General features: G+C 46.1%; 1 protein-coding gene across 6 annotated transcripts in view; it reads right to left on the bottom strand.

Moving 5' to 3' along the window:
* The window catches only part of LOC106566485 (inositol 1,4,5-trisphosphate-gated calcium channel ITPR3), a 53,453-nt gene that overhangs the window by 13,055 nt on the left and 15,749 nt on the right, over positions 1-24,649 (bottom strand). For 3 of the 6 annotated variants that reach the window (XM_045692949.2, XM_045692945.2, XM_045692946.2), the window contains exons 3-38: positions 23,779-23,900; positions 23,550-23,636; positions 19,022-19,180; positions 18,690-18,788; positions 18,314-18,397; positions 16,942-17,088; positions 16,745-16,840; positions 16,570-16,629; positions 16,323-16,462; positions 16,127-16,226; positions 15,876-16,036; positions 15,534-15,675; positions 15,218-15,379; positions 14,831-15,003; positions 14,612-14,731; positions 14,238-14,426; positions 10,841-11,092; positions 10,591-10,735; positions 10,307-10,448; positions 9,603-9,799; positions 9,345-9,465; positions 9,167-9,221; positions 7,406-7,571; positions 7,051-7,206; positions 5,516-5,590; positions 5,272-5,400; positions 4,998-5,120; positions 3,949-4,149; positions 3,472-3,723; positions 3,164-3,289; positions 2,677-2,802; positions 2,413-2,533; positions 1,800-1,981; positions 703-851; positions 405-513; positions 159-249 (exon numbers count right to left, since the gene is read on the bottom strand). In XM_045692949.2, coding sequence (XP_045548905.1) covers positions 159-249; positions 405-513; positions 703-851; positions 1,800-1,981; positions 2,413-2,533; positions 2,677-2,802; positions 3,164-3,289; positions 3,472-3,723; positions 3,949-4,149; positions 4,998-5,120; positions 5,272-5,400; positions 5,516-5,590; positions 7,051-7,206; positions 7,406-7,571; positions 9,167-9,221; positions 9,345-9,465; positions 9,603-9,799; positions 10,307-10,448; positions 10,591-10,735; positions 10,841-11,092; positions 14,238-14,426; positions 14,612-14,731; positions 14,831-15,003; positions 15,218-15,379; positions 15,534-15,675; positions 15,876-16,036; positions 16,127-16,226; positions 16,323-16,462; positions 16,570-16,629; positions 16,745-16,840; positions 16,942-17,088; positions 18,314-18,397; positions 18,690-18,788; positions 19,022-19,180; positions 23,550-23,636; positions 23,779-23,900 — 4,959 coding nt within the window. The remainder of the gene's footprint in view (positions 1-158; positions 250-404; positions 514-702; positions 852-1,799; positions 1,982-2,412; positions 2,534-2,676; positions 2,803-3,163; positions 3,290-3,471; positions 3,724-3,948; positions 4,150-4,997; positions 5,121-5,271; positions 5,401-5,515; positions 5,591-7,050; positions 7,207-7,405; positions 7,572-9,166; positions 9,222-9,344; positions 9,466-9,602; positions 9,800-10,306; positions 10,449-10,590; positions 10,736-10,840; positions 11,093-14,237; positions 14,427-14,611; positions 14,732-14,830; positions 15,004-15,217; positions 15,380-15,533; positions 15,676-15,875; positions 16,037-16,126; positions 16,227-16,322; positions 16,463-16,569; positions 16,630-16,744; positions 16,841-16,941; positions 17,089-18,313; positions 18,398-18,689; positions 18,789-19,021; positions 19,181-23,549; positions 23,637-23,778; positions 23,901-24,649) is intronic. The other 3 variants (XM_045692948.2, XM_045692950.2, XM_045692947.2) reach the window with 2 other exon arrangements.

The raw sequence follows: 24,649 nt of genomic DNA, 5'->3' as shown, positions 1-24,649 counted from the left end.
TAGACATAGACATTAACACACTGTAAATAGGAACACAATCAGTATAGACATAGACATTAACACACTATAAATAGGAACACAGTCAGTATAGACATAGACATTAACACACTGTAAATAGGAACAGTAATAATCTTGTTCTAAGCCTAATATAAACAAACCTGTTGCTCCCAGTTCAACCAGCTCTGCCTTGTTGTTCTTCTTGTTGGTGAACAGGTAGTTCTGTAGCAGCACCTTCCTCAGTGCAATCCCCTTATTGATGAGACATTCAGTCACACAAAAACATGGTTCGTTTCTTACCCAAATAGTACCTCAATACACACCTTCATAAAACCTTTATTAAATGCACTCAGATATTCTATTGGTTAATCTACCAGACCTACACTGACTGGTCATTAAGCCTTTACCTTCTCGTCAAAGTCCAGTGTAGGTATGAGCATCTCCTGCAGAATCCTCAGAACCTTGATACAGAGCTTCTCGTCAGAGTTCATCAGGGCTTTAGTGTGCTGAATCAGTCTGGGCCACAGGTACAGTGACAGTGTTAGGCCTCCGCCAACCCTTAACCAAGACTTGCTCCACTCTACTGAACTAAAACGATTCACTGGAATGCTCTTTAACTTAGCATTTGGAAAGATTTGTATCTGTAAATTCCACTGCGTTGGTAAATAAATACACCCCCCTCAGAAGGTCAGTCCCTTGGCTTACTTTGAGATGAAGCCTCCTGATTCGCAGCTTTGCCGTGTATCCGTTCCCTCCAGGAAGAGGAGTTCAGGCTGCTGCAGGACGTCCACCAGGACAGACAGCTCAGCGTTCAACAGCGGCTTCAGACGCTGCTCTAGAGTCCCGATGATGTCCTGAACATGAATCAAATCTAGCTTTATTTAAAAAAATGGCATTAAAACATCACAACACACAATACGATATAAGATAGAGATAACATCAGTGTAGAGGAACAATGTTTACATCACAGGCACACAGAGAGATTGGACAGGGTTATAACCCCGCTGGGTCAAACACCAAACCCTCAACCAGAGAGAAGGGACAGGGTTATAACCCCGCTGGGTCAAACACCAAACCCTCAACCACAGAGAAGGGACAGGGTTATAACCCCGCTGGGTCAAACACCAAACCCTCAACCACAGAGAAGGGACAGGGTTATAACCCCGCTGGGTCAAACACCAAACCCTCAACCAGAGAGACGGGACAGGGTTATAACCCCGCTGGGTCAAACACCAAACCCTCAACCAGAGAGAAGGGACAGGGTTATAACCCCGCTGGGTCAAACACCAAACCCTCAACCAGAGAGACGGGACAGGGTTATAACCCCGCTGGGTCAAACACCAAACCCTCAACCAGAGAGAAGGGACAGGGTTATAACCCCGCTGGGTCAAACACCAAACCCTCAACCAGAGAGAAGGGACAGGGTTATAACCCCGCTGGGTCAAACACCAAACCCTCAACCAGAGAGAAGGGACAGGGTTATAACCCCGCTGGGTCAAACACCAAACCCTCAACCAGAGAGAAGGGACAGGGTTATAACCCCGCTGGGTCAAACACCAAACCCTCAACCAGAGAGACGGGACAGGGTTATAACCCCGCTGGGTCAAACACCAAACCCTCAACCAGAGAGAAGGGACAGGGTTATAACCCCGCTGGGTCAAACACCAAACCCTCAAGAACAGTGAACAAACAGAGAGACGGAGGCCAAGGAATTTTCCCATTGCTCTTTCTGTTGTGGCTATGGTTGAATGAAGTGATGGATACAGGAGGGGAATGGGAGCAGGGTAGGTTATGGGTCCAACCTGCAGCTTCTCAATGACGTTCTTGTAGTCCCAGGGGTTGTTGGGGGCGGAGGGGCGGCTGGAGCGGGTGGAGCTCTTGTAGTTGGGGTTGGAGCGGGACAGAGAGTTGAAGGAACTGCTGCTCAGCATGGTGGTGATCTGAGACTCCAGGTCCAGGGGCAGGGAGATGGAGAGGTTCTTCGCTGCACACATAAGATTGGAGAAAGTCATCATTGAGTTCAAAAGGTACTCGCACTCAAACAATGTAGAACAATCTTAAGTTATATTTACAAACCTTTATTTAACTAGGCCAAGTCAGTTAAGAACAAATTCTTATTTACAATGACGGCCTAGGAACAGTGGGTTAACTGCCTTGTTCAGGGGCAGAATGACAGACTTTTACCTTGTCAGCTCAGGGATTCGATCTTGCAACCTTTCGGTTACTAGTCCAACGCTCTAACCACTAGGCTACCTGCCGCCCCCGACTTAATTTGACCTTGTGTGTCTAGGCCCTGTATGCCCCTGACTGTAGCCCACCTCTGGGCCCTGTATGCCCCTGACTGTAGCCCACCTCTGGGCCCTGTATGCCCCTGACTGTAGCCCACCTCTGGGCCCTGCAGTAGGTCCGTCTCACCTGTCATAGCCAGGGTACGGATGCAGGTCTCCACCAGGCCTCTGTGTTGCTGCTGCAGCCAGGGACAGTCCAGCAGACGCATGCTAGACTGGAGCAGCTGTGTCACCGTGGTGTGGTGGGTCTGGTTAAAGGCACAGAGGATATCAGAATCACACGATGAGAATTCATTACACATCATGACTGCACAAATACTGTAAGACAATACAAAGACAATACACAGGCTCTACAGTAAAGCCTCTGAGTAGGCCGCAGCAGTGAGCTGACCTGTAGAGATGTGCTGTTTTCAGAGAAGGGGGAGCTGAAGAAGGCATTGATGGTGTCAAACACCACGTTGATGATGTATTTCTCCAGGATAGGGTCAGTCAGACGCTTCTCTCTCTTGTTACACACCTAGAGAGATTAGAAAGGATAAGAACTCTAGATGATTACCCAAAGACCCAGGGGTCAGGTCAGGCAGTATGACCCTGTTAAAGCCCTCTGTTTCACGCAATCATGTGACATGCCTGGATTTGAATCTTTATTTAAAGCTTTTTCATCAAACTTGTCCCCTTATCTTTTTATGTCAGATGGTCCAGCACCATCCTCAGACAATCGCTTTCATGTTTGATGTAATTCTCATTTCTGGAAAAGGCGTAAAATACTGGATCAAATCTTGCTGTGTCACGTGATTGCGCAAAACACAGAGAGGATGAGACTTGTGGGTGAGACTTGTGGGTGAGAGTGGTCCCATTGATTGGGGAGTGAGACTTACCCTGGCCATGTCCACGACGAAATCCTCAAACAGTTTCCAGATATGGTTGCTGGTGTAGATCTCCTTCATCTCTACCTCTGTGTCTACGTAGCAGTGGTTCACAAAGTTCACATAGGCAACCTTCACCTGAGGAACACACACACGCACACACCTGGGTCACCCGTCTTTACATTTTGTAATGATAATGTTAACATTACCTTTGCAGGTGTATGTCCGCAGATCATTGCATGCTGCTATGGTTTTTTCTAAATGAGGATAATGTAGGGTACTAACTAACTAATTATATGCCTGTTCCATTTGAGACATACCTCTGTGATACAGTCCTCGTGTGTGACCACTCTCACCACGTCCTCTAGGGGCAGCAGCGAGGTACATTTGATCTCTGTGTATACGTTCTTGCCTTCAGCGCAGGCAGATAGCAGCTCCACTAGAGAGATGTGGTAGCGCAGGGGGCTGTGCTCCTGAACCCCCTCCCTGGACTCTGCCATCAGCTCCAGCATGGTGGAAAATGACGCCTTGTCATTATAAAACACCACCACATCCTCACCGGCGTTGGTTAGCTAGAGGGGAGACTAATAATTACATCCTTACCGATGTGATTACTGTGGCTGGATGTGGTTTATCTGTTATTTTAGCAGCGTTTCACACAAACTTTCGATTGTAAAACAGACTAGACAAGATAAACATGGACAAAACTTCAGCATTATTTACAACTTTTAGAGGTTGATTCCATACCAATTAAAAAGTCAGGGTTAACAAATGGGTTGTGGGGGAAGGTCCCTTACCTCAGTCATGATCATGTCCTGACACTTCTTCACATACTTCCCCTCGGCCTTGATGATGGTGTGCAGGAAGTTGAGGTACTGGACGTGGCGTCCGTGAGTGGCCAGGCAGTGGACGAAGTGCTGCAGCACGTTCTCACTGATCTCTGTACACAGTTGGTAGTTATTACTGAAGATGTGCTGAACCGTCTCAGCCTCCATGAGCTGGAGGGAGGGAGGGAGAGAGAGGGAAGGGGGAGAGAGAGGGAAGGGGGAGAGAGAAAGAGAGAGACGGGGGAAGGGAGAGAGACGGGGGGAAGGGAGAGAGAGAGAGAGAGAGAGAGGGGGGGGGGGGGAGGGAGAGAGAGCAAGGGAGAAAGAGCGAGCGAGAAAGTGAGAGGGGGGAAGGGAGAGAGAGGAAGGAAGGAAGGAAGGAAGGAAGGAAGGAAGGAAGGAAGGAAGGAAGGAAGGAAGGAAGGAAGGAAGGAAGGAAGGAAGGAAGGAAGGAAGGAAGGAAGGAAGGAAGGAAGGAAGGAAGGAAGGAAGGAAGGAAGGAGAGAGAGGGGAAGGAACAGAGAGAAAGAGAGAGAGGGGAAGGGACAGAGAGAAAGAGAAATGGGCAAGGGAGAGAGGGGGAAGGGAGAGAGAGAGAGCAAGAGAAGGGAGAGAGAGGGAGAGATGGGAAAAGAGAGAGAGAGAGAAGAGAGAGAGAGAGAGAGAAGGGAAGGGAGAGCGAGGGGAAGGAGAAAGGGGGAGAGAGCGAGCGAGAAAGTGAGAGAGGGGAAGGGTGAGGAAGGAAGGAAGGAAGGAAGTAAGGAACAGAGAGAAAGAGAGAGAGGGGAAGGGACAGAGAGAAAGAGGGGAAGGAACAGAGAGAAAGAGAGAGAGGGGAAGGGACAGAGAGAGAGAGAAATGAGCAAGGGAGAGAGAGAGAGAGAGAGAGAGAGAAAGGGAGAGCGAGGGGAAGGGAGAAAAAGGGAGAGAGGGAAAGGGGGAGAGATGGTTCATTATTACGTCTGATGAGAATACGATGGATTGAAGTAGAAAACAACATGGTGTGTGAATTCACTTACTCCTGGGTTCAGGAAGAGGCTGAGGTTCTTATGAAGCAGCACCTGGTTCTCCAGGTTCCCCATGCAGAACTTCTGCAGGAACAGGTGAGTGCACCTGATGATCCCTTGCATCTTGGTGTCATGCTGAAACCCAGGAAAGTGTGTGAGAGAGAGAGACAGAAGTAATGTTATTTAGGGTGGCTTTAAATTACAACACCGGGATGTTTTAGTAGATATGTTAGTATTGGACTATGTGTTTGGTTGTCAGTGTGGGGGTAAAGCACCGTTCACGTACAGCCCTCACCTGATCGTATGACACCTGCAGCAGGTCCAGCATCACTTTGTGGGCTCCCATGTTCTTCAGGAGTCTCTGCTGCTTCTTCCACACCCCCGTGCTGCACATCTTATTCAGACGCTCCATGATCTGGAGGAAACAGAATGTCTTCAGAAATACAGCACAACACTACTCCACGGGGACTATGGGACATGCTAACCTGGGTGAAGGAAAATGTGACAGTTCCAATGGAAAAGATACACACCTCTCTGACTTTCTGGTAGTTCTCATTGCTCTTATCCGACTGCTCTTTCTTCAGGGTCACATCCTCTAAGTCATTCTAAAAGGAAACCAGAAGTGCTGTTAGCATGGTGTTAGTTCCTACACTAAGTGCTGTTAACGCGGTGTTAGGTCCTACACTAAGTGCTGTTAGCGCGGTGTTAGTTCCTACACTAAGTGCTGTTAGCGCGGTGTTAGTTCCTACACTAAGTGCTGTTAGCGCGGTGTTAGTTCCTACACTAAGTGCTGTTAGCGCGGTGTTAGTTCCTACACTAAGTGCTGTTAGCGCGGTGTTAGTTCCTACACTAAGTGCTGTTAGCGCGGTGTTAGTTCCTACACTAAGTGCTGTTAGCGCGGTGTTAGTTCCTACACTAAGTGCTGTTAGCACGGTGTTAGGTCCTACACTAAGTGCTGTTAGCACGGTGTTAGTTCCTACACTAAGTGCTGTTAGCGCGGTGTTAGTTCCTACACTAAGCGCTGTTAGCGCGGTGTTAGTTCCTACACTAAGCGCTGTTAGCACGGTGTTAGTTCCTATACTAAGCGCTGTTAGCACGGTGTTAGTTCCTATACTAAGCGCTGTTAGCGCGGTGTTAGTTCCGATACTAAGTGCTGTTAGCGCGGTGTTAGTTCCTACACTAAGTGCTGTTAGTTCCTACACTAAGTGCTGTTAGCACGGTGTTAGTTCCTACACTAAGTGCTGTTAGTTCCTACACTAAGTGCTGTTAGCACGGTGAGTTCCTACACTAAGCGCTGTTAGCGCGGTGTTAGTTCCTACACTAAGCGCTGTTAGCACGGTGTTAGTTCCTACACTAAGCGCTGTTAGCACGGTGTTAGTTCCTACACTAAGCGCTGTTAGCGCGGTGTTAGTTCCTACACTAAGTGCTGTTAGCGCGGTGTTAGGTCCTACACTAAGTGCTGTTAGCACGGTGTTAGTCCCTACACTAAGTGCTGTTAGCGCGGTGATAGGACCTATACTACCGCGCTGACAGCACGTTAGTGTAGGGACTAACACTCAGTGCTGACAGCACGTTAGTATAGGACCTAACACCGCGCTAAGTGCTGTTGGCACGGTGTTAGGTCCCTACACTAAGCGCTGTTAGCGCGGTGTTAGGTCCTACACTAAGTGCTGTTAGCACGGTGTTAGGTCCCTACACTAAGTGCTGTTAGCACGGTGTTAGGTCCTACACTAAGTGCTGTTAGCACGGTGTTAGTCCCTACACTAAGTGCTGTTAGCACGGTGTTAGGTCCTACACTAAGTGCTGTTAGCACGGTGTTAGGTCCTACACTAAGTGCTGTTAGCACGGTGTTAGTTCCTACACTAAGTGCTGTTAGCGCGGTGTTAGGTCCTACACTAAGTGCTGTTAGCGCGGTGTTAGGTCCTACACTAAGTGCTGTTAGCGCGGTGTTAGTTCCTACACTAAGTGCTGTTAGCGCGGTGTTAGGTCCTACACTAAGTGCTGTTAGCATGGTGTTAGTTCCTACACTGGTAATAATAGAGTCTCTTCAATCTAAAGCCCTCACCTCTACATTTTCATTTTTGTTCCCCTCCCCTCCTCCAGAGCCGCTCTTCTTGTCCACCCAGAGCTCAGACTTCTCCACCATGGTGCGGAGAAGGTCAAGATCACTCTTTATCAGCTTGTAGTTATCAACATCCTGCCCCGAGATTAGCAACTGGACCTGAGGACAACATGGAGAGAATTTCAGAGAGACCAGGAAACAAAGATAGCTTAGAATATATAGATGCTGTATAAGAACGAGATGGCAATAGAGTACTTGCAGATACTGTACCGAGTTTATATTGGAGTGCAGGTCATTATTGTTTGTTTATTATTTGTTTGCCTTCAGTCATTTCATCATTTTGAATTGATCTCCTTACCTGTTTAAAGGTGTGCAGGACCTCCTGTCTCTGGCTGAAGTGCTTGAAGAGCAGCTGGAGGGCCCCAGACACCAGTGCAGGGTAATCATGCATGGTGAGGTGGATCAACACCCTCAAGAACATTCGACCTCCCTCATCATCCACCTCTAGTATGCTGTTCCCTTTCCTGACAGGAGGACACAGGTACAGGTTAGCATGCTGTTCCCCTTCCTGACAGGAGGACACAGGTCACGGGTTAGCATGCTGTTCCCCTTCCTGACAGGAGGACACAGGTACAGGTTAGCATGCTGTTCCCCTTCCTGACAGGAGGACACAGTCACGGGTTAGTATGCTGTTCCCCTTCCTGACAGGAGGACACAGGTACAGGTTAGCATGCTGTTCCCCTTCCTGACAGGAGGACACAGTCACGGGTTAGTATGCTGTTCCCTTTCCTGACAGGAGGACACAGTCACGGGTTAGTATGCTGTTCCCCTTCCTGACAGGAGGACAAAGGAACAGGTTAGCATGCTGTTCCCCTTCCTGACAGGAGGACACAGTCACGGGTTAGTATGCTGTTCCCCTTCCTGACAGGAGGACACAGTCACGGGTTAGTATGCTGTTCCCCTTCCTGACAGGAGGACACAGTCACGGGTTAGTATGCTGTTCCCCTTCCTGACAGGAGGACACAGTCACGGGTTAGTATGCTGTTCCCCTTCCTGACAGGAGGACACAGTCACGGGTTAGTATGCTGTTCCCCTTCCTGACAGGAGGACACAGTCACGGGTTAGTATGCTGTTCCTCTTCCTGACAGGAGGACACAGTCACGGGTTAGTATGCTGTTCCCCTTCCTGACAGGAGGACACAGTCACGGGTTAGTATGCTGTTCCTCTTCCTGACAGGAGGACACAGGTACAGGTTAGCATGCTGTTCCCCTTCCTGACAGGAGGACACAGTCACGGGTTAGTATGCTGTTCCTCTTCCTGACAGGAGGACACAGTCACGGGTTAGTATGCTGTTCCCCTTCCTGACAGGAGGACACAGTCACGGGTTAGTATGCTGTTCCCCTTCCTGACAGGAGGACACAGTCACGGGTTAGTATGCTGTTCCCCTTCCTGACAGGAGGACACAGGTACAGGTTAGTATGCTGTTCCCCTTCCTGACAGGAAGACACAGTCACGGGTTAGTATGCTGTTCCCCTTCCTGACAGGAGGACACAGTCACGGGTTAGTATGCTGTTCCTCTTCCTGACAGGAGGACACAGTCACGGGTTAGTATGCTGTTCCCCTTCCTGACAGGAGGACACAGGTCACGGGTTAGTATGCTGTTCCCCTTCCTGACAGGAGGACACAGTCACGGGTTAGTATGCTGTTCCCCTTCCTGACAGGAGGACACAGTCACGGGTTAGTATGCTGTTCCCCTTCCTGACAGGAGGACACAGTCACGGGTTAGTATGCTGTTCCCCTTCCTGACAGGAGGACACAGTCACGGGTTAGTATGCTGTTCCCCTTCCTGACAGGAGGACACAGTCACGGGTTAGTATGCTGTTCCCCTTCCTGACAGGAGGACACAGTCACGGGTTAGTATGCTGTTCCTCTGTGTCTCAGTTGGTAGAGCATGGCTCTTGCAATGCCAGGATTGTGGTTTCAATTCCCGAGACTGTCCATATGTAAAATGTATGCACGCATGAACGTAAGTCGCTTTGAATAAAAGCATCTGCTAAATGACTTATATTATTATAACAACAAGACATGTTCTGGAGAAGGACTTCAGTAGTGAACCTACCCCACACCAAACATGGCCTCTGCCTGATCTCCTATGTGCTGCAGGTTGATGGTGGCTGTTGAAAGACAGAGTTAAGAATGTGATTTATTGAGGTGGAGAGAAGCTGTTCAAAGAGGAATAATGTATAAGGCCTGGTTAGTAGAGAGCAATGGGTCCCTTAAAATAGCCACTGCACTACCTGCTTGCTCCATTGATGTTGTAGCATCGGCATCTGCCATGGGATAAACGTCAACAAACTCCTTCTTGAAGACAGACAGCAGGAAGGAGAGCCGGTAGTCCAGGCGGACATTCAGGATAAACTGAACATCAACAAGAGAAAGAAAGAACAGCGCTTAGCATTAAAAGGGATACATGAAGGGCTATGACTTGTTTTCCATTACAAGCATAAACACAACCCTATGAGAAGATGTCGTAGCTTCCAGTCGGTTTATCAAACCTGCAGGATTTCCAGTATTTTCAACTTGGTGTCCATGACGGTGATGTCCTGTTTGCCGATGCTGTCCTTGCTGCGGTTCGGTCCTTCTATAATGGAAACAGTCCTCCCTGGACCTCCAAACATGGACTGTTTGCTGTTCAGTACCATGGTGGACATCATCTGACCCACGCCATGGATGGAACGCTTCATGTTCTTTCCTAAAACACAGAATGGGAGATGTAAAGAAGCCTGAAACTACTCCATTATAACGGAGATGGTGAAAAGCATTGAGGAAACCTCCATTATTACGGAGATGGTGAAAAGCATTGAGGAAACCTCCATTATAACGGAGATGGTGAAAAGCATTGAGGAAACTACTCCATTATAACGGAGATGGTGAAAAGCATTGAGGAAACTACTCCATTATAACAGCGATGGTGAAAAGCATTGAGGAAACTACTCCATTATAACGGAGATGGTGAAAAGCATTGAGGAAACTACTCCATTATAACGGAGATGGTGAAAAGCATTGAGGAAACTACTCCATTATAACGGAGATGGTGAAAAGCATTGAGGAAACCACTCCATTATAACGGAGATGGTGAAAAGCATTGAGGAAACCTGAATATGAACGGCAGTTGTACCGATTTGTTTTTCATAAAATGTGTGGTAATTCTCCCCTAATACTGTTGAATGCAGAGAAGAGGTGTTTCTTATCCTCTTACCACTGCCATCATCCTGGAGCACTGGGTGAAGTGAAGGGTTGGGAATACAGTCAATGATTCCCAGAAGAGTGCGTGTCAACCTCAGTAGCTCAAAGAAACTGTAGAAGCCGAAGTAGATGAGGTGTCTGGCCAGGCTCACCACCTGAGGGGACAGAACATTCTAGCAGTTATCATTCTAAAGTGGTAGAGAGCCAGAGAGTTCTTGTCCCATTCCCAAATATAGGTGTTTTTGAGGTATTCACAGTATTGTTAAATGGGAATAGGAATGAGGAGGGAATTGACACCTCATAGGTGAGTTTGTTCTTCTCCTCGTCAGCGAAAGGCAGGTCGTCATTGAGGACGTTGTTGAGGTACTCCTCCATGAACACCATGGTGTTGGCAAACTTGTTCTTCTTATTGTCCCGCAAGTCATCCATGTTGGAATCATAACTAAGCAAGGGAAGAGATAAAGAAATATAGAAACACACAGCCTTAGTTAACCTGTACCTCAATGTGCACAATGCAATGTTCTGGGAAAAATGCTTGAAGTCTTACTCTTTAATTGTGATGGAGGTTGGGATCTCTGTCCACAGACGTGCAAACTTGACAGGGGTCACCAGCTCCTGAGGGTCTCGGTCGACGTGAGTGTGCAGCATGAGTCTGCAGAAGGAGGCTCTGAGGTCAAAGGGCAGCGTCTCGTCCATCATACACAGGAAGATGAGCTCCACATCCAGCTGCTTAGAGATCTCACCTATGGCCAGGTACTGGCGGTCCAAACATATCCGCGCATACAGCTTCAGCTGGTACCTGCAGGGACAAAGGGGAAGGTTTGAGAATGAATCATACACAAGACTTCATCAAAGTTGGTCACTGGGTTGAAATACTTCAGATTAGTACAATTTCCTGTTTACATTACCTTTAGTAACAGTACATTCCCATATCTAGACATAATGGAAGGGATGCAACTTTCACTGTGGACAGGGGGGATATGACCCCCCCGCATTATGAAATTGTATTTTTGTCCTCCCCCCAGTTTTATCAATGCAGTGATACAAAACATGGCAACGGTGTGCTTTAGGACCATGCGGATGCCTCAGAGAGGTCAGATAGGCAAAGCTTCTGAAAGCTGGTGTATAGGACCAGCATGGGAGAGATGAACAGAGGCAGCTGCTGTCTGTTACGCTCTTTCAATGAGTTGTAAATGCAAGCAGAGCAGAAACTGGCTACTCTTTAGTTGACTGATCTAGCTGGCAAGGTAACTGCTGTTTGACAAGGGGAAAAAATTATTTATTCCCAGTGCTGAGCTAGTAGTGTAACTGACATGTTACGTTCACTAATGTTCCATTCCCTCTCGACTGAAGTGAATGAACTACTAGCAGCTAGTTAGCTTGCTAGTAGCTACCACAGCCAGTTGAGCTCTAGCTAGCCTCTATCTGTCAGGTAGCAGTATCTAACAGCTTGTGTGTGTATGGAAATGTTTTGTAGCCTTTGTTTTGTCCTATTTCAACAGAAGTAAATTTGATGATGTACCATTAGCTAGAGCTAGCCAAAAGTTGGCTAACGCTAGCTAGCTCACTAACTTTAGCTAATATTTTTGTCTCAATCACACTAGACATGAATCAAACAATGAAACCAGAGGCCAAACGATTGAAAACCGATATTCTATTTGTTTTTTTCAGCGCAATGTGAGTTTTTATTAGTCAGTATCGCAATGTAACTTTATTGATCTGTCAGTTTCCCTAATTAATTCACTACGTTTCACACTGACAGCTCTACAGGCTTCACTGTCATGGTGCACAGTCAGTACACAACACTATGCTCATCATGTTTTAGCAGGATCAGATGGTGACAGGTGTCCCTACTGGGTCAGACAGCCAGGGAAGACCAGTCTACGGAACTCAGGTGAATTCTGCTGTATATTATAACAATCAGCGAATGGAAACAGAGTTCCATCTCGAGTTGATGGGTACAGTCTGGGATCAGGGAATAATGGTAATTTCAATTATTTAACCATTTTTATTCTTGGATAATATAATGTATAAATGTACACCAAGGTAATTCTTTGTCATGCCTCATCTGAGCAGGATCAGATGGTGACAGGGGGTCTCATCAGGGCCAGGCAGTTAGGGAAGACCAGTCTGTGACGGCGCTGAGGTGAACTTTTGCAGATACAGTTTATTGAAACTATTTTAAGGCAGTCTGACAAACCTCTAAAGTTGATTTCCAAACTGTATCAAGGGTTGAGAGGCTTTTCGCAGTGAGACAAAACATGTAAAACAAAAATGTGAGGAAGACCTGGGAGACACTACTGATGATGATGAATGGATACAGATGTGTTTGAATGCCTAGTCATGTTCATATCATCTCAGACATAAATTACTGCGGTTTAAGACCATCCAGAGAACATACTATATGCAAGTGTAAGTGAATATCATGCACTCAGAAATGTCATTCTGCTGGAAGTGTAAAACACAAAAGGGGACATATTTGCATATGTTATGGTCTTGTGAAGGCTGGCTGAATTCTGGCAAAGAGTATGTTCTTTTATCTCAGCATGTCTACAGATTCTCCCTTCACTCTGTTTTTCTTTGCTTGGAATGTTGATACTGTAGACTTATCAGAAGAAACTATGTAACCTAGAATTTATAGCAGCTAAGAAATGCATTGCCATTAATTGAAGGTTGGTTTTCCTCCCACAATGGATGGAAGAAATGTCAAGTTATGTATCACTAGATTTATTACAAGATTAAGGGTATACTGGGCAACTTTCATAAGGACTAAAACCCTTATATAGAATACTGTACGACAAAATAAGTCTGTATCGAAAACATGCCCATGTCAGAGGAGATACCTATTTAGGCAATCCCTAGCTGCTGGGCTGCTCAGTCCTGGCCCTGGGGATCTGCCGTACTGCTGGTTGTCACTCTGGCCTTGGCCTAACACATCTGAAAACAATAATGAATGTTTCACTAAGATCCTTAAGCTGAGTGGGGTGTGTTGGGTTGGGGTGCTACAGGGCTGTTGACCCCTAGTGGCAGGACAGGGTGACCCAGCTATAGTGTGCAAGAAGAGTTCTACAGTACTATTAGGCCTATGATATGAATTATATGCAGGATGTACTGTTTCTGTGTGTTGATGTGTAGGTGTATGAGTGTTTGTATTAAACTTTTGTTTCCTCAAACTTTCCTTTGAGCGGGTTGGCTGGGCGTTCTGGCTGAAATGTGATATTGTAACGATGTGCGCTGAGAATCGGGAAGCGAGTTCAGGGAGTGAGCGTTTTAATAAATAAAAGAAACAAACGCGTAACACAAACACACAGACATGACCCAGGAACAGAAACAATGACGCCTGGGGAAGGAAGAAACCAAAGGGAGCGACATATATAGGGCAGGTAATCAAGGAGGTGATGGAGTCCAGGTGAGTGTCATTATGCGCGTAACGATGGCGACGGGTGTGCGTTATAACGAGCAGCCTGGTGACCTAGAGGCCGGAGAGGGAGCCCACGTGACAGATGCAGAGGATGTCTTAATAAAGACAACCAAAAGTTGTCTTTGTACTTTATTTGTAAGAGTTGTTCATTTGTTAGGCTATTGGTTAAAGGTGCAACACAATATTGATTATTGAATTATCATTGATCTAGTTCAGTCTTAGCAATCACTTCAACATATTTAATAACGATCTCTTACCCAGCTTGATGACTGTGGGCATTTTTGCTTACTTTTTGTTGTTCTAAATAGAGACAGCTTGAAGGGCCATATTAGACTGTGTAGAAATGCAGGAAATAAGCTTTAGATGCCACACAAAAATGTGAGGGCACCCCCCCCCCCCCCACCCCCACACTTCTAAAACCAAAGTTGCACCCTTAAGGGTACTGATGTTAGATAAGTAGTCTCCTTCAGGATAAATAAAGGTTAAATAAAATAAAAAATACAAAATAAATAAATCCATCTACCTATAGTATCTGAGCACGTTCTCGTCATGAGCATTCCCCTGTCTGGCCTCCTGGGCTAGCTGTCTGATGCCCTTCTCTTGCTTCTCATTGGTCTTGTCAGTCCAGACCAGCCACACCTCATCATCGTCAGCATACTCTTCCATGCCCATGTATTCAGTGGCATGGGGCATCTCTTTGGGCACGCGCCGTCTGCATGGGAAAACACATTATATAATGAACACTCAACCCAGAAGAAAAAAACCACACACACCCCCTCACACACACACACACACACACACACACACACACAGACAGACGAGAGAGAGAGGCCATTGCATGTGAACTGTATGTTTGTGTGTGTAGGAATATACACAGTAAAGAAGAGCACCACTTACTCAGTCTTGATGAGAATGTCTTGGTTCCTGGGATCCAGCACACACTTACAGATCAGCTCCTGAGTTACAGAAATGGCCACGTTGTTGGACACACACAGATCTGACAGGTAGTCCAGAAACCTGAGGGGAAACAGGCCAATGTTTAAGTTACACCACAAAGGTTTGGAATGAACAGAAATATATTATTTTTTTTTGGGGGGGGGGGGTCTCTCTCCTCACCTGGGTTCCCTGTTCTTGCGGACCAGGCTAACGAAGGTCTCCACCTCCTTCTTAGTGATGTGTTTCTCCAGCAGCTTGCGGTTGTTGTGCAGCAGGGCAGTGATGGTGTCCTCAGCCAGGATGTCATAGCCAATCTGAGACTGCATCAACCCAAACTGCTTGGCTATGTGCTCCTGAGGGGGGGAGCAAGAGTGGGGATTTTTTCTGCTGTCAGCCACTTTGTGTATCATCCAAGTAGCCTGTTGCTCTACATTTAGCTTTAGCATTTAGCTTTAGCATTTAGCTTTAGCGCAGGGCAAAGGAGGCTCAGGGATCAATCATTTTATATTGGGCCAGGAAAAGTAATCTACCCTGTTACAGAATGTCAGTCAATGTGGAGTACAGTACCTGGTTCTTGCGGTAGTCCTGCTGTGAATGTCGCAGCACCCGGTAACAGAGGCGAAACATGTACTGGTAGGGGGAATTCTTCTGGTCTGACAGCTCCTCCAATCGCAGCAATGGGCCCTCTGCCCCTTTATCCTTGAATGGGGCCTTCAGGATCCCAAAGATCTGGGGCGGGACAAAAGAATAGAGAAATATTCAAGGTAACATGTGACAATATGGATATAATTATGACAAGAAAAGATAAACCCATATGTAATCATCAATCTGATGTTTAGGCAGGCGCCATTACATTAGGCTTGTTTAAAATGGTTCTTCTGACCTGTTTGAGGATGTTTTGTTCCCTCATGAGTTTCTGTCTCTCTCGGTTGACCTTGGTCATCACCACATCTAGCACAACCTGACCGCTGTTGGGCGTGTCCACCACAAAGAACACCAGGTCCTCTAGCAGCTTTATGGCAAACCTGCAGTGTCAAGGAAAAGAACACACACAGCTGTTACTGGTCTGGCCAGGGAACTAACCCTATTGACTGCTACAGTGCTAGCGCTTAAAATGCTGACTTCAATCAAGTAGAACGGAGAGGAAACAGACCCAAAGCTTTCTTTCATAAAAATGGTTTGATTTCATGGATATATTTGGACGCCTTTTCAGCAGACACTTTACCTTCTGTCATTGGGACTGATAAATCCCTCGTTAAACCTGTCCACTACGGTGCTCAACATGAAACTGGCATCGTTGGCAAAGTCCAGGTCCCGGATCTCCATCACTGGCACTGACACGATGGCAAAGGCCTCCTTATCCTCTTTGGTAGGACAGGTGCCCAGCTGAGAGAGGGAGATGGAACAGAAAGACTGTCTGTTTCTGACAGGAAGTCAGTGTCAAGTGACAGTGCACGTACAACAGCCTATACTTACCATGAGTCTAATAGGTCTCTCCTCATCTATATCTATGGGCACGTTGGTGCTCTGGATCCACGTGTTCGTGCATAGGTGTCTGAGGCGCACATACGAATTCCTGAGAGGAAGAAAGTTTACAATAGAGAGCCAGTGAAACATAGTGAAAGCCTTTACTGTATGGTACAGTCTGTGCAAGGTCGATGCAGTACACTACCTTGGCACAAAGGAGTCTGTTTTCTGCAGAGTTGTGGGGTCTAGCTCAAACAAAGAGGCAATGTCATTCCCATGTGGCATAGCCGACAGCTTGTACTTGATCCTCTCACCCAGAATCTTCAGTTTTCTTCTACTGTCCTGCTACAGAGGGCAGGGGTCAAGGGTCAGGGTTTAACACAGTAACACTGACTGTCAGCATCACACCGGCATGAGTAACCCTAGACAGTCAAATAATATAGTACGCGTACCGTATCTTCAATCACCGACGTCTGGATTTCAACGCCGTCACCTTTGTAACCCGGATTTTCCTAAAGCAACGATAACAACACATAGTGCTCTATGAAGTAAAACGACCCAACATCAATTCAGCCTGTATAATGACCACAACGTGGTCCAATACACAGTAGTGCAGCGGTGTGTTACCTCAGCTGCCAGGTAACTCCCTGTGGCAAGGTGTTTAAAACGATAGAGAGTGTTCCAGTGTCCGGCCCCTCCTCGACACGGGTCGTGATGCACCACCTTGGAAAAACAATCACACCATCAAAACAAACCCCCGTCATTACTTAAACCATTTAGCTACGGTACAACAGAGCATATTGTGTGTGTGTGTGTGTACCAACCTCCACTTCCCACAGGGCATTAGAGCTGGTGGCAGAGGTAGCAGACTGGCGCAGGGTGGTACGGAGGAACACATGTAGCTTGACCTTGTACTCATCACAGGTCAGGAACTTCTCCTGCTCCGCGTGGAACAACCGCACGACATCCCCCTGACCAGACACACCAGCAGAGTGATGCATTTATCATCCCCCTGACCAGACACACCAGCAGAGTGATGCATTTATCATCCCCCTGACCAGACACACCAGCAGAGTGATGCATTTATCATCCCCCTGACCAGACACACCAGCAGAGTGATGCATTTATCATCCCCCTGACCAGACACACCAGCAGAGTGATGCATTTATCATCCCCCTGACCAGACACACCAGCAGAGTGATGCATTTATCATCCCCCTGACCAGACACACCAGCAGAGTGATGCATTTATCATCCCCCTGACCAGACACACCAGCAGAGTGATGCATTTATCACCCCCCTGACCAGACACACCAGCAGAGTGATGCATTTATCATCCCCCTGACCAGACACACCAGCAGAGTGATGCATTTATCACCCCCCTGACCAGACACACCAGCAGAGTGATGCATTTATCACCCCCCTGACCAGACACACCAGCAGAGTGATGCATTTATCATCCCCCTGACCAGACACACCAGCAGAGTGATGCATTTATCATCCCCCTGACCAGACACACCAGCAGAGTGATGCATTTATCATCCCCCTGACCAGACACACCAGCAGAGTGATGCATTTATCATCCCCCTGACCAGACACACCAGCAGAGTGATGCATTTATCACCCCCCTGACCAGACACACCAGCAGAGTGATGCATTTATCACCCCCCTGACCAGACACACCAGCAGAGTGATGCATTTATCACCCCCCTGACCAGACACACCAGCAGAGTGATGCATTTATCATCCCCCTGACCAGACACACCAGCAGAGTGATGCATTTATCATCCCCCTGACCAGACACACCAGCAGAGTGATGCATTTATCACCCCCCTGACCAGACACACCAGCAGAGTGATGCATTTATCACCCCCCTGACCAGACACACCAGCAGAGTGATGCATTTATCACCCCCCTGACCAGACACACCAGCAGAGTGATGCATTTATCATCCCCCTGACCAGACACACCAGCAGAGTGATGCATTTATCATCCCCCTGACCAGACACACCAGCAGAGTGATGCATTTATCACCCCCCTGACCAGACACACCAGCAGAGTGATGCATTTATCTACAGCTGGAGGTTCTAATGCTAATATTGGTGACAGTGTTTGGCTGTGAAAGTGACCAAGAAATCGATCACAGCGAAAGAAGTTTGATAGATAGTATACATCAAGGATGTTACAGGAGACTTACTCCTTTCAAGACCTCATCCTTATGGTCACTGAACATCATGAACAGGTTGATCTTCCAGCTAGTGTTGCAGTTCACAGAGTTCACCTGCAGAGGGACGGACACACACACACACACACACACACACACACACACACACACACACACACACACACACAGCATTTAACCCAGAGCTAAAATCTCAGAATGCATAGATCTGTTTCACAAGAGATTAAACATTACAGCTATTCATCATTACCGTCAGTAACAACTGTTTTGCATGTGTTGGTGTGTGTGTTCGGTGGGTGGGTGTGTGTGACAGGAAGAAGACTCACTCTTCCAGAGAGTTTGCCACGGATGAATCAGACAATGTGGTTATGACGACAGAACTCTCCATTACCTCTTTGCATCCAGCGTGGTCGGAGAGCTCATTGTTGCTGGCGTGTAAGGGCTGGCCTGAATTTACTGGGTTCAGGATCACCTTGTCTCCAACTACTACCTGTAGAACAACACATGACCAGACTGGTTACGGTTATGTGCCTTGGATGACTCTTTATTCAGACCGATGTCTGTACTCTGTACTCATCATAGTAAAAAAAACAAGCCAATGCTGTAATTGGCAGTATCCTTCTGGATAGTGGTTATGGTACTTTTCTTGATGAAGCTAACATTTAGGTTAGTGTGTATTAATGTCATTTGAGTCTGTACTGTAATACGAGTTAGTTGAGTTACATTGTCTCCGTTGGCCCTTAGCTTCCAGAAGGGTTGGATGAACATCCAGGAGCCCTCATTCCCCGTCCCGTCCAGGGTGACCCGCATGGCATTCTTCTCCAGCAGGGCAGGCAGACGCTTATTCACAGTCAGGAACTTGTTACTCTTCATATGCAGCAGCTGTCAGCCAGGATACGTAACACACAAAAAGACAGGCACACAGGCCACTGTTAAACCTCCAAAATCACTCAATTTCATATCATGTCTGTGATAATGTGCTGTTATGATGGTAGGTTGACATGGATAGAATGCACCACTATCCTATTCAAGAATGGGAATCAGCCAGCCAGGAAGGGAACCACTTAAGAAAGCATGGTTGGAAGACCAAGATGAATAGTACTAAAACCATGTATCAACAGACAGGATTCCCCCAGAGGTTATCATTCAGAAACTATGCTGTCTCAGACATTTCAATAGGAGATAATGAAGGGAAAGTAGCACACCTGTCCTCACTGAAGCTTATTATGGTTGCAAACTTCCGGGAATTTACAATAAATTCCCTGGTTTTCCAGAAATCCTGGTTGGAGGATTATGGATTTCCTGCTTATTCCCTCCCGATTCCGGGAATCCTCCAACTGGGATTTCCGGAAACCATGGAATTTATTGAAAGTTCATGGAATTTTACCACCCTAAGGAGAACAAAGGACTGGGGGAAACCTGAGGAAGGGTGAGGGTGTGTCCAAACCTTAGAAGAACATCAGTAAATCCTCAAAGCTAAATTAGACCTTACTTCCTGGAAGATAAAGTGACTCAGCAGCTTAGCTTGTCATTGTGATAACCCCAAGGTGTGCACTCGCTGCACAGCCATTAACAGATTACATCACTCACTCACTCACTCACTCACTCACTCACTCACTCACTCACTCACTCACTCACTCACACAGTTGAATCACACCTATAATGTCTGCCCAGATCAGCGAGGGTTCTTAACATTGACTCTTCACTGTGTGTCCCCACCAATCTGTAAGTGCATTACATTTAGATCTCATCCAGAGCGACTGTTAGTTAGTACATTCATCTTCAGATAGCTAGGTGGGACAACCACATATCATAGTAAGTACATTTTTCCTCAATGAAGTTGCTAAAAATCAGCAAAGTCAGTGGTAGTAGGAAAAGACAAGAGCACAGCACTCTCTCTCTTTGTGTTGCAAGAAGAGTCAATATTGACCAGGTACATGTTCAGTGGAAATCCTGGCACCGAGACCTCAGTCAATAAATACATTTCTCATAAGATATTGACACTGTACATTTTCCTAGGAATTATTTAATATTGGGCCTTCAGTGATGAAAACAGGGGGTTGGAAATGTCTGATCATAACCATTAACAAAACTCAAAAATATGTTAAAGTTCAGACACATGTTCTTGGTTTGATAGACTAGATCAAATTTAAGAACGTTTTTGTTTAAGAAACTCAATATGTCTATTTCTGACATTAATGTACACCAATTATGCACTTTTATCTACAAATACTCATACTTCCCAGACAGTTTACCAAAACCCTTCAATGGATTCTTCCAGGTTCATTCTGAAATCCATCTACATAACACAAGACACTGTGATAACCTTCACCCTCCCCACTACCGCACCTCACATAGTCAATTCTCTATCAGATACAGAGGTACCATGCTCTGGAATTCTTAAATTCACACTGCCAAAACATCATCATCCCTCAGTAATCTCCTCCATGAAGACTGGGGGTCAGCCTGATGAACCAAACTACTCAGTAATCTCCTCCATGAAGACTGGGGGGTCAGCCTGATGAACCAAACTACTCAGTAATCTCCTCCATGAAGACTGGGGGGTCAGCCTGATGAACCAAACTACTCAGTAATCTCCTCCATGAAGACTGGGGGGTCAGCCTGATGAACCAAACTACTCAGTAATCTCCTCCATGAAGACTGGAGGTCAGCCTGATGAACCAAACTACTCAGTAATCTCCTCCATGAAGACTGGGGGTCAGCCTGATGAACCAAACTACTCAGTAATCTCCTCCATGAAGACTGGAGGTCAGCCTGATGAACCAAACTACTCGGTAGGGATCACTGAGAAACCGGTGCGGTCTGTTCTCTGTCATCACTTAGAATCTCTTTAGAATATAAACACACTTAAGAGGAAAATCTAGACTGACTTCACCTGGCTATGGCAACCTGACAAACAGACTGTCTAGGTTTCCATACAGGTGTGACATGCAGAAACATTCCATTATGGACCAGCTATTAGGAGTCATGATGAGTAAGCTTGGGTTGTGAAACACCTGACTGTATGGAACACCAATCCCTGAAACTTGAAGGTCAATAACTCCCATTAGTGAGCGATGCTGCCCACAGCTAGCCCATTTGGGTTCTATGTTTCCTAACCGGTAAAACTGAATGTTTTTTAAACATTCCGAGAATAGAAGTGAACATTTAGCCTGTTCTGGGAATGTTTATTTTTAGGTTACAGGGAGGTTCTGAGAACATTTTACTCTGGTTCCTAGAAAGTTTTCCTCTGAGGTTAGTTCATTTTTTACTTTTTATAACTTCCTTAAAACTTTCACTGAATGTTTCCATAAGACTTTTCTGAACTCCAAGCCCAGTTAGGACACAGGGAAATTCATTTCCTTAGGCATTAATCATGCAAACACATTTCTTTTTCATCGTGACACAGCATCAGTGAGACCCAAACCTAGAATCTTCTATTCTCTGTCCATGGAATTAGTCCACTGCGCCACCAGGATGGTGCTAGCATGCCATGTTTTCATAACTCATATAAAGCTGATCATTTTAATCTATTCAAACAGACCCCATTTCAAAGGAAACCAGCACTCATTAAGATCTGGTGTAGCCAATTAGTGGGTGTGGCCAACACACAACACAATAGAGAGAATTTGGTTGACGCTGAGAACGGAATGTATACGTTTTTAAATAACTTTATTAGAACATTCCCTGAAACTTACAATAGTTTGTGGTTTTTATGGAGCGTTTTCTTAATCTTTGAGCATGACATTAAATAGGACCATGAGGAAACCTATAGGAAACTTTATGCTGAATATCTGACAGAAGAACATTTGTTTCCTAACATTCTCTGATCTATTTGAGAACATTCCCAACATCAAACCAGTTGGAGAACGTTCCTAGAACACTACTAAAATGTCAATTAAATGTAAACATGTTTGAACTTTTCGGAAAAGTTCTGTTAAAAGTAAATACCTAGAAAATAATGTTTGTCATTTAATGTGTTGAGAATGTTCCAAAACCAAGCAACTATCCTCCACCATTTCCCAGAACGTTGTGGGAAGTATGTATGTAACATAACTATAGGACAACCACACTCTCACCAAGCTCTAAGTAACATATGGTTCTCTGAATGCTATGTGCTAGCTGGGTGCATACTTGCTGAAAGTGATTCAAAACACAGGTATTCTGGGACGGCTCCCTGATTGATACTGTGCAGGTGTGCTCAAACCATTTACCAGACACATTACTGATTGGTGACCTGCAGATCCATCACACTGAGAATGTGCAGGTGTGCTCAAACCCTTTACCAGACACATTACTGATTGGTGACCTGCAGATCCATCACACTGAGAATGTGCAGGTGTGCTCAAACCCTTTACCAGACACATTACTGATTGGTGACCTGCAGATCCATCACACTGAGAATGTGCAGGTGTGCTCAAACCCTTTACCAGACACATTACTGATTGGTGACCTGCAGATCCATCACACTGAGAATGTGCAGGTGTGCTCAAACCCTTTACCAGACACATTACTGATTGGTGACCTGCAGATCCATCACACTGAGAATGTGCAGGTGTGCTCAAACCCTTTACCAGACACATTACTGATTGGTGACCTGCAGATCCATCACACTGAGAATGTGCAGGTGTGCTCAAGCTTCCCCTCAGGTACAAGACCAGCCATTCATTGACGTCAGCCTAATCCAATTACATTACGCTGCTGCCACGCTCTGTTATTATCTATGCATAGTCACTTTAAAAACTCCACCTACATGTATATATTACCTCAAATAACCGGTACCCCCACACATTGGCTCTGTACCGGTACCCCCTGTATATAGCCTCCACATTGACTCTGTACCGGTACCCCCTGTATATAGCCTCCACATTGGCTCTGTACCGGTACCCCCTGTATATAGCCTCGCTATTGTTATTTACTGCTGCTCTTTAATTCTTTGTTACTTTTATCTCTTACTTTTTTGGGGTTGGTATTTTCTTAAAACTGCATTCTTGGTTAGGGGCTCTAAGTCAGCATTTTACTGTAAGGTCTACACCTGTTGTATTTGGCGCATGTGACAAATAACATTTGATTTGTTTATTGTTCCACTCGTTCCGCTCCAGAGATTACCACGAGCCCGTCCTCCCCAGTTAAGGTGCCACCAACCTCCTGTGCTCAACAGTGCTACTGGGAATGCAGATCTTACCTGGATGTGTGCTGCTGGGAATGCAGATCTTACCTGGATGTGTGCTGCTGGGAATGCAGACCTTACCTGAATGACAGTGCCGTATTTTACTACATCGCCGTGGACCTTCTTGTTTTCAGTCTCGTTCTGTTTTTGCTCCAGACTAGAGGCATGCTGTGGAGAACAAGGAAAGGTTGCATCAGTGTACTGTCTCTAACCTGGTGGTATGACCCTTGTTGTACTGTCTCTAACCTGGTGGTATGACCCTTGTTGTACTGTCTCTAACCTGGTGGTATGACCCGTGTAAGTCGCTTACCTGTAGTTTCTGGAGTAGCACCACATCAGCAATCTTGTCCTTCTCGTGCTTGGCCTGCTTGGCTTTCCAGAACTGTTTCTGTGCAGAGTAGCGGTTCATGGGACACACTTTGAAGAGGCAGTCTAAGACAAAATAGTGTGATTAAAGAGTTAAGATTGCTAATAAGGGGACTGGCGAGTATTCAATGGTGTAGATGTTTTGGTTTCAAATATTAAAAACCTGTGAAATATGTGGGGGGGGGGCTAGTGATGCACTATTTTACGATTACTATGCCAAGATGGCTGCCATTCTCTCGAGCATCTATGTACTTTATAGCAAAGATGAGCTCTGTCACTGTCTAAGTAAGTATATAACGCTTCCACATAAAATTAATAGTTTGCTTAGGGAAGAAAATAACTGTAATTTGCCCCACACCCACCATAGGGGATCTGGGCGTCAGGTAAATATTGACTCTCCCCATCCTCGGAGGGATATCGTGTTTTTAAAGGAGCCTAATACTAATATTGGAGATGAAGGAGATCAGCTGGTGCTCTGCTCTGTGAGTACAGTAGTTGTTACCTGTCACACAGGTCTGGCAGGACGGTTATATCAGCACCATAACGGCAAACAACCTTGAAATGCATGTCGCCCCTCAGCAATATTGAAATGTCAACTTTAATACAGTCGAGTTGTGGCAGGCACTGGAGGCTGTAGCACCTTAATTGGGGAGGATGGGGCTCGTGGAAATGGCTGGAGCGGAATTAGTGGAATGGTATCAAATACATCAAACATGGTTTTCTGTGATTCCATTCCATTCGCTCCATTCCGGCCATTATTATGAGCCGTCCTCCCCTCACTAGCCTCCAGTGGTTGCAGGAAAAATCTTTAAAGG

This window comes from Salmo salar, chromosome 13, assembly GCF_965601325.2.
Source record: "Salmo salar chromosome 13, fSalSal1, whole genome shotgun sequence".
Lineage (NCBI taxonomy): Eukaryota > Metazoa > Chordata > Actinopteri > Salmoniformes > Salmonidae > Salmo > Salmo salar.
The sequence above is the reverse complement of the archived record's forward strand: the minus strand, read 5'-3'. Positions and strand labels throughout refer to the sequence as shown.